The sequence below is a fragment of the Oncorhynchus kisutch genome, linkage group LG19, assembly GCF_002021735.2.
Source record: "Oncorhynchus kisutch isolate 150728-3 linkage group LG19, Okis_V2, whole genome shotgun sequence".
NCBI lineage: Eukaryota > Metazoa > Chordata > Actinopteri > Salmoniformes > Salmonidae > Oncorhynchus > Oncorhynchus kisutch.
This window is the reverse complement of record NC_034192.2, coordinates 9930440-9940504: the sequence shown is the minus strand read 5'-3', so window position 1 is coordinate 9940504 and position 10065 is coordinate 9930440. Positions and strand designations below refer to the sequence as shown.

Sequence of the window (10065 nt, the reverse complement as noted above, 5' to 3'; positions counted from 1 at the left end):
TCTGTCTAGCCTCAACACTAACATTCTCTCTCTCTCTCTCTCTCTCTCTCTCTCTCTCTCTCTCTCTCTCTCTCTCTCCCTCTCTCTCTCTCTCCCTCTCTCTCTTTCTCCTCAGTACTTTGGCAGTCTGTTGGTGATCTTCTGTGTAGAGTTGGCCAGTGGGGTGTGGACGTATGACGAGGTGAGTGCGGCACTGATTTTCTATATGCTGTATCTCTATGCTTTAGATCTATGCTGCAGCTCTATGTGTGGGGGCTGTCCTTACAGGCATGTCTGTATTTTGTTCTGTGCTATGAATAAACATAAATGCCAGTCATGTTCTGCTCTGCTCAGAGAGCTCGCCTCTTTCTCTGCTTACTTGGGCTACCCAATAAACAACATGGCCAGTGCAGGGCACAGGCCAACGAGCACAGGGAAATGGTACTGGTGCTATATATAAACAACCAAAAAATCTAACTAAAAGAAACGTCCAACGTCTCAAATTTCCACAATGTTCCTAAAGTGTTGTTGGGTGAAACCAGGGTCCACTGCATTTTTTTCATTGTTCCCCTCTAATCAGGGACTGATTTAGATCTGGGACACCAGATGGGTGCAATTAATGATCAGGTAAAACAGAAAACCAGCAGGCTCCGGACCTCGTAGGGTAAGAGTTGAATACCCCCAAGATAGGGTATAATTGTGTCCCCCATTCCCATTCCTCCTTCATTCCCCTCCCTCTGCCTGCCTCCTCTCTCCCTCCTGCTCAGGGTGTGGGTGTTTGAACACAATCGGCAGGGCTCTCTATTACAACGGGTTCTCCCCTACAGGGCTGCCCCTCCACTGGGCCAGGGGCTTATCTCTCCACCATGAAAGAGCCCACAGTGGCTTTGATGTCCCATCACAGTAGGTGGGACTCGCTCCAACTGCGCAGGTGTGTTTGTGTCCGTGTGTGTGCAGCACCTGGTCACTGGCTAGAGCAGTGTGTATGGCAAACTGAGAAAGGTGTGTGTGTGTTTGGTACTTGGCTACAAGCCTGAGGATGTGTGTGTGTGTTTAGCACTAGCACCTAGCCTTTGAGTCCACAGTGCCACCCGCCTCCCTTAGTGTGACATACCTGCCATGCCGCAGGGGGGTTGTGGGTATTGTAGTCTTTGTGCCTTGTCCTTTATCAGAACCCTGATAGGGTAGCACCAAGGTAGCACCAACCTGGCCTCAGGGTAATTCTGAGTAACCTGGGTCATATTATGCTTCTCACAATCTCATTACAAGACTAGAAGAGAGAGGGATAAAGAGTGAAGGAGGAGGGGAGGGAGGCCCAAGGGTGTGTTAGGTGGAGGTTTTATTGGAGAGGAGAGGAGAGGAGAGGGGGATAAGTTATGCATGCTAAGTGTGTCAGACTGTGGGTCTGCGGAACAGCTCCGGTCTGGTTCCCCAGAGCCCAGACGGGTAATTGTTTAGACAACAAGCCGTTGTCAACCTCAGCAACTACATACCGGAGTGTTGGAGGCCTGGGAAACACTAGAGGAGAGAGTCCGTGATGTTGCGTGTTTGAAAATATTTGAGGCATGGTCAAAGGATTGGACTATATAACTAGGCTTGAAACAGTACGGTTTCATGGCTTTCTGTTGAGTGTCTTGTGGCAATACATGAACTGTACAGGAAATGTTCTCAGCTGAAGTTGAACTGAAATATATAGCTGAACTGAATGTAACTATACTGAGTGAAATGGAGTTTAGGGCTGACCCCATTTATTACCATAGAGAGCCCTTATTTTCTATGGTAGTGTAGGTCAGGGTGTGACTGGGGGGTTTTCTAGTTATTATTTTCTATGTGGGGTTTTAGTTTAGTTTTTCTATGTTGGTGTTTGGTATGATTCCCAATTAGAGGCAGCTGGCTATCGTTGTCTCTAATTAGGGATCATATTTTAGTAGTATTTTTTCCACCTGTGTTTTGTGGGATATTGTTTTGAGTTAGTGCACGTAGCACCTCTGTAGTCACGGTTCGTTTCATTCTTTCTTTGTTGTTTTGTGCGTTTTCAAATAAATATTATGTAGAAACCATATCGCGCTGCAGTTTGGTCCGATAATTATTCCAGCAAACGTGACAGGATGGTACAGTCCATCACTCTAAGACATGTGCTACTGAAAGTATCTATGGTTATATTAAGTAGGAACAATGGTGCAACTCTAATAAAAATAATATGATTTTATAACAGATTCGGGTTCTCCCGTGTTGGATAGTGGTCGCTGTTCCCGGTTCTGAAACACGTCAGTGTGCTGTTGTCGCTATGTGCATAAAAGCAAAGTTAACCAGCATATTGGTGTTGAGAACAATGTGGCGGAGGCACAGAAAACACCCTTTGCCTTAATTGTCTAAGAAAAGTGAGGAGAGAGGAAATCACAACATAATTAGGTCTATAATCAATAATAAGCTTTATAAAGCATCCATATATATTTACAAAAATAATACAGATCCTGCTTATATTGCCTGTTTGAGTGTCTGGTTCATAGCATACTAATTATGTGAGCACCAAGCATTCGTGAGCACCAACCACAACATGTCAGTTAAATCATTTCACAAATTCGGCTGTTGTTTAATCTTTGCTATGCTGTAATAAAGGCTTTACACTTTTTATCTCGTTAAAACCGCCTCTCTGGTATTAGTTATAATTTATTTAGTGTTGTTTACACTGTTCCAAATGATCAGACAAATTATATTTAGAATAATTATAATAACCCTCCTTTTTTCCTTGATCTCCTTATTATTGTTGGTATTACTATTATTGCTATGATCATTGTTAGTATTATCATCAGTAGGCTTAGTATAGCAGCCTTGTATAACCACCATCGAGCTGCAGGCCTTAGAGCGCATCCTGTTAGGACTTGATACCGTAACGTACTTCGGTCTATATTTCAATACTTCTATAAGCTATAGTACTGTATCAATCAATCAATCAATCATTCATTCGTTCATGTCATCACACAGCATATGAGTCATTCATGCAATCAAGCATTTTAATTTTAAAATAAAACAACGCAATACTTAGCATAAACAATAAATAAACGGTTCCATTTTTTGAAATGACAACAGACTCTGTTATGCTTATAATTTATTGAGTGTTGTTTACATTGTTCCAAACGGTCAGAGAAATGATATTGTAATCTAACAGCACCTGTTTGGCACATAACATATTCACACAGAGCTTGCTCCTTACCATCTTTTTCTTGATCTCCAGTATTTTCCACAACTAATTTATTCCACACATTTTTTACCTCCTGAGCAACCAGTTAACATTCCCCCGTTTTGAGTTTGCTATAGCCAATTTATTGGTGTGATAACGATATGCTATAGGTCATAATGGTCACGTGCATGCGATGCATTCATGTGTCACGTAAAGAGAGCAAGGGTTGAGAGAATAGGGACTGTTTTTCCTAAACAAATGAGCGATTTGGGTAACAGAACTTTTCAGTCAGATACGGCTGGAATTCTGTTGCAGCTTCAGCAACACGGACAGCGCGATGAACACTGTTGATGTTATGTGGTGGTCCTGCAGCAGGGAGAGACAACCGGTGCTAGTCACTCTTTTTTATTTTATACAGCGCAGAAAGTCGGCACACTCAAATAAATTGCGGTTGGACTCCCTCTAGTAATTTGTGTGTCTTAATTATTTAATTTAACAGTGCGCTTAAAGCATCAGACAAGCTCACTGCATATACAGTGCATTTGGAAAGTATTCAGACCCCTTGAGTTTTTCCACATTTTGTTACATTACAGCCTTATTCTCAAATTGATTACATTTTGTTTTTTTCAATGATCTACACACAATACCCCATAATGACAAAGCAAAAAACGTTGTTTTTTTGTTGAAATATTTTAAAATGTATTAAAAAAAGCTGATATGACATTTACATAAGTATTCAGACTGTTTACTCAGTACTTGTTGAAGTACCTTTGGCAGCGATTACAACCTTGAGTCTTTTGGGTATGATGCTACAAGCTTGGCACACCTGTATTTGGGGACTTTCTCCCATTCTTCTCTGCAGATCCTCTAAAGCTCTGTCAGGTTGGATGGGGAGTGTCGCTGCACAGAGGGGATGTTGCAGGTTTTCATCAAGAATATCTCTATACTTTGCTCCGTTCATCTTTCCCTAGATTGTGACAACAGTAGTCTCCTAGTCCCAGCCGCTGAAAAACATCTCCCCAGCATGATGCTGCCACCACCATGCTTCACCGTAGGGATGGTGCCAGGTTTCCCCCAGACGTGACGCTTAGCATTCAGGCCAAAGAGTTCAATCTTGGTTTCATCAGACCAGAGAATTTTGTTTCTCATGGTCTGAGAGTCCTTTAGGTGCCTTTTCAGAAAGTTCCAGCAGGCTGTCATGTGCCTTGTACTGAGGAGTGTGGCCACTCTTCCGTAAAGGCCTGATTTGTGGCAGTGGTATAAAGAACTTAAGTAAAAATACTTAAAAGTATTACTTTAAGAAGTTTTTTTGGGTATCTGTACTTTACTTTACTATTTATACTTTTGGCAACTTTTACATTAACTTCACAACATTCCTAAAAAAATGTGTATACTTTCTCCTTACATTTTCCCTGACACCCAAAAGTAGTACTAACTTTTGAATGTTTAGCAGGACAGAAACATTGTCCAATTCACGCTCTTAAAAGAGAAAATCCCTGGTCATCCCTACTGCATCTGATCTGGCGGACTCATTAAACACAAATGCTTCATTTGTAAATGATGAGTGTTGGAGAGTGTCCCTGGCTATCCGTAAATAAATCAAAAAGAAAACAAGAAAATCGTGCCCGGCTGGTTTTACTTTTATTTTTGATACTTAAGTATCATCATTTTATATCCATTTACAAAAACATCTAAACACCTGTTTCCACTTTGTCATTATGAGGTATTGTTTGTAGATAGATTAAATAATGATTTTTTTCTCATCAATCTTTAGAATAAGGTTGTAATGTAACAAAATGTGGAAAAAGTAAAGGGGTCTGAATTATTTTCGAATGCACTGTAGTTGATTTAATTAAAACACATAGGATTTGCCTATATATGGAAAAATACACATTTGAACATTTCGACCAATTGATTGGTCGAAAGAACATACGACTCTCTGTCGACCAAGATTTTTTTTTGTCGGGGACAGCCTTAATCGAGTTACACTGTTATGTTCTGTCCAAGCCCTCAGTTCAGAGGTCAGATATGATCAGTCTGAAGTCCAGGATGCCCAACTATGGCCTGCAGCGTTACCAGTGGCTAACACACACCTGGAACACCTTCCAGACTGAGGTGAGAGGTCACTACCCCAGAGGTCACACACATCTTCACAAACACTTAGTGGTTTTATATCATAACCCAAGAGCAACATTTTAATAAGATATTACATGTATTTATTAGAGGTTGTTAGTGTTTAGTGCTTGAACATGCAAGATTGCTAGTTATAAAGGGTTGCTAATGTAAGTAAACTTTCTTTGACTGGGTGTTCCCCAGTTTAAGTGCTGCGGGGTCATCTACTTCACCGATTGGCTGGAGATGACAGAGATGGAATGGCCACCAGACTCCTGCTGCTCCAATCAGTATCCAGGATGTGCTCGCCACGCCCATTACCGTGACCTCAGTGACCTTCACCAAGAGGTGAGTGTCCCCAGGAGTGCCCCAGTGACCCTCTGACCTCATAGTAAGTGTTAGGTTGTGGCTTGACCTCTGGTGAACTGTTCACCTACTGAACCCTCTGACCCCACCCTGAAAAGAGTTAGGATCATTACAGGTGATCATTACGGCTCTCTGTAGCCCCAGGTGGATCTTCCAATTGCCAATGATGTACCTTCCCTTGTGACATCATCAGAAAGGGACACACAGGCTTACATATTCCCATTCGCCAATTGAGTAAACCTGTTAGTTCAGAAGAAACAGAAACAATAACAAGAAACTTTTTGAAATAGGTTACTTACATTCTAAATGGAGTGGAGATGATTTTCTTGGAGTTGGAGTTTTCCACTTAATACATTCACAACAACCTGTTTCCAATGGGATGTCTATTTTCAGCCTGAAATGACCTGCCGTGTTCAATGGTGGAGAGAAATCCATACAACTCAATTAGAGCCAATCACAGGCTTGATAGCATAGTGTGCCTTCTGGCTGCTGCGGTTGCCAGATTGTTGAGACAGAGTGCAGCTATTACGCCTCATCAAGCCCATCAGGGGACAAGGTATGCCGTGGTCCGGGGCTGAGGGGAACACACAAACAAAGTCTAGGAGGGGGTGAGGTACGACAAACAATGCCAGCTAGCCTGCCAGTAGGATACAGAGAGAATACAAAGCAAACTCACCCTAGAGTCTCTCTCTCTATTTCTATTTTAATAACTCACCTTTCTCTCACACACCCACACAAACACACAGGCAGGCACGCAGGCAGGCACGCAGGCAGGCAGGTAGGTAGGCAGGCAAACAGACAGGCATGCAGGCAGGCAAACAGACAGGCAGGTAGGCAGACAGTAGGGCAGGCAAACAGGCAGTCATGCAGGCAGGCAACAGGCAGTCATGCCGGCAAGCAGGCAGGTAGGGCCGCACACACTCAGTCTTCTTTCCTCAGAGGGAAACACCCTCATCTCCCCATCTACAGCTCAACCACTGTCCTGGTCTAACCCCAAACCATCCCTGTCCCCTATCCCATCTACAGCTCAACCACTGTCCTGGTCTAACCCAAAACCATCCCTGTCCCCTATCCCATCTACAGCTCAACCACTGTCCTGGTCTAACCCCAAACCAACCCTGTCCCCTATCCCATCTACAGCTCAACCACTGTCCTGGTCTAACCACAAAACAACCCTGTCCCCTATCCCATCTACAGCTCAACCACTGTTCTGGTCTAACCCCAAACCAACCCTGTCCCCTATCCCATCTACAGCTCAACCACTGTCCTGGTCTAACCCCAAACCATCCCTGTCCTTTATCCCATGTCTGACCACCTCCACCTCAACATGTCTGTCTGCTGTGTTTAGTCAACACTGTTAACCCCCTAGCCTTAGCAACAGTTCCCCTCCCCATGGTCCAGGCCAAGTGGTGTGTCTCTAACAGGGTTCTAGCAGGCCCGGTGTGCCCGGTGCAGACTGCCAGGCTGCCCATTGTCACCTGGGTGAGAAATGCTGGGTGACATGGTGTTCCTGCCTGACATATACGTACAGGGGCTTCCAAGTGGTGCTGTGGTCTAAGATGATTCATCACTACAGACAACCTGGTTCAAATCCAGACTGTATCACAACCGGCCGTGATTGGTAGTCCCATAGGGCGGCGCACAATTGGCCCAGCATCATCCAAGTTTGGCCGGTGTAGACCATCGTTGTAAATAATAAACAAAAATACACACCTGGACTGGCTTTCCTGGGAAAGATGGAGGTAGAGGGTGGAGAAAGGGGAGGTAAGAGAGGGAAATGGGGGTGGGGGAAAGGGAGGAGGAGGTAAAGAGAGTGCCGATACAGGAAAAGGGGGAGAGAGAGGCTACTAATTGTGTTAAATGTCAACTCTGAGAGGTTCTTATGAAATGTGTGCTGCTGCTACGCCTCACTAAGTAGAACCAGACATACAGAGGGACAAAGAGATGCTGTGTGTAGTGAGGATGAGTCAGTCTGTAGAGGAGGGAGTCAGGATGGAGTCAGTCAGTAGAGGAGGGAGTCAGTCAGTCATCCTTTCTATCTCCTGTCTGTTTTCTCTCTTTCTTTATCACATCTCTCTCCCCTCACGTTTACTACCCTTTCTCCTTTCCTCCCACTTCTCTCTCACTCTCTCTCCCACCTCTCTCTCTCTCTCTCTCTCTCTCTCTCTCTCTCTCTCTCTCTCTCTCTCTCTCTCTCTCTCTCTCTCTCTCTGGCAGCAGTAAGGTGTAGAGTAGATCTGGTATGTAGCAGCCCGAGAGTGAATATCCCCCAGTCAGGAAGTAATAGACTGGCCTTTCTATACCTCCACTACTATTCCCTCTCTTTCCACACTTCTCAACCACCTTCCTCTCTTCCCCTACATCTCTCTTTCTCCCACTCTCTCCCCCTCTGTTTCTTTCTCTCCATGTACATGTCATCCATGTGATAGGATGAGAGAGCGTTTTCATTTTGTTCCTACAGCAGATGTACAGCTCACAGACTTAGTATGGGAGGTCTGCCCCTGGCGAGACAGACAGACTCAAACATTGAAACAACATGAATATTACATAAATGTAACATTAATATAACATGGATCAAACGTATGCCATATTTCAACACGAAAAAGCTTCAACTCTTAAAATGACAAGCCCTTATTGAGTTCCTTTGTCTCTCTGTCTGTGTCTGTCTGTCTGTGTCTGTCTGTCTGTCTGTCTGTCTGTCTGTCTGTCTGTCTGTCTGTCTGTCTGTCTGTCTGTCTGTCTGTCTGTCTGTCTGTCTGTCTGTCTGTCTGTCTGTCTGTCTGTCTGTCTGTCTGTCTGTCTGTCTGTCTGTCTGTCTGTCTGTCTGTGTACTACAGGGCTGCGGGCCGAAGATCTACAGTTTCATCCGGGGGACTAAGCAACTGCAGGTGCTGCGGTTCCTGGGTGTGTCTATAGGAGTGGCCCAGATTCTGGCCATGACCCTGACCCTAACCCTGCTTTGGGCCCTCTACTACGACCGCAAGCCCCCCGAGCCCATCCCGGCCGAACCCCCCACAGGAACCGACCCTGGACCTCTAACCATCACCCACCCACCCCAAGGGGAGGCTCCTAAATCGGGTAACACTCGCCCGGCTGCGACCACATCTAACGGACATGGGCACACCCAGTTTGAGATGGAGACACTGTCCTAGCGGGGGGGGGGGGGGGGGGGAGATACACTGTCCAGCCATCTGCCCCTCACACTACCGCTCACCCCTACTTCACAGACACTGGAATAGGGAAAGAATAAGGGGATGAGAAGAAAGTGTGAGACTGGATAGGGGGAGAGAGGGGGGTGAGAAAAACGAGGGTAGGAGACATGAGAGAGATTGGGCACAGTTGCAGGAGAGTGAATACCCCCCATAACCCCCCTCTCTTTCCCGTTGGACAACATGACAATGACATACTGGACTGTGGGACTTTGCAGGACTATTTTGTCACAGCTGGGATTGGAAATTGTCACAGAAACGAAATACCTATAAGCCGAGGCTTGGTCCTTTAGTGTCACCACTATCCGGTAGTGAGGAGGGGAGGGAATCGTTGTCGTTTTCCCAACTTCCCTCCTCCTCGTTGGGAATGTTTGGGAATATCACCACTAGCACTGACTGGATTAAACCTGTTCAGCAAAGACTGCTGTAAGGACATGTCAACTCTTCATCTCACTCAAAACACACCGAACCAAGGAAATGGAGTTTATCTGGATATTTGGAAATATCATATGTCTTAATTTGACAGACCTGTTGGAATCCACAAGAACCACTCAGCCATATTAATGAGTGTTTGTGCAGCAGTCAGAGTGTATTATCGTTGTCTACTATAAACGGAACATGATGTTGGCTATTTATCTCTGGCTCTGTGAGAATAATGCATTTCAGCTCAAACAATAATCTGTGCATTTAATAATTTCAGAGGGTTTGTGAAATATACTGTGTTGTTTGCCAAGGAATAATAACACAACCAAGTGTTTGTTCTCTGATACAGATCACTGTCAGCATGACACTCTTAGGGATGAAAAATAACATGTTCTTTCATCGCCACACAAAACAAATCAAATGTATTTATACAGCCCTTCGTACATCAGCTGATATCTCAACGTGCTGTACAGAAACCCAGCCTAAAACCCCAAACAGCAAGCAATGCAGGTGTAGAAGCACGGTGGCTAGGAAAAACTCCCTAGATAGGCCCAAACCTAGGAAGAAACCTAGAGAGGAACCAGGCTATGAGGGGTGGCCAGTCCTCTTCTGGCTGTGCCGGGTGGAGATTATAACAGAACATGGCCAAAGATGTTCAAATGTTCATAAATGACCAGCATGGTCAAATAATAATAATCACAGTAGTTGTCGAGGGTGCAGCAAGTCAGCACCACAGCACGTATCATACATTTGAAGTGAACACAATTCATTCTGGGAGAACTATGAGAATGATAT

The 10065-nt window shown here is 44.6% G+C and overlaps 1 protein-coding gene across 1 annotated transcript in view; it reads left to right on the top strand.

Moving 5' to 3' along the window:
• LOC109864583 (tetraspanin-12) overlaps positions 1–9599 on the top strand; it is a 15619-nt gene extending 6020 nt beyond the window's left edge. The window contains exons 6-9 of the mRNA XM_020452431.2: positions 116–181; positions 5168–5275; positions 5477–5620; positions 8476–9599. Of these exons, the coding sequence (XP_020308020.2) occupies positions 116–181; positions 5168–5275; positions 5477–5620; positions 8476–8790 (633 nt within the window). The 3' untranslated portion in view covers positions 8791–9599. The remainder of the gene's footprint in view (positions 1–115; positions 182–5167; positions 5276–5476; positions 5621–8475) is intronic.
• The last annotated feature ends 466 nt before the right edge of the window (positions 9600–10065 follow it).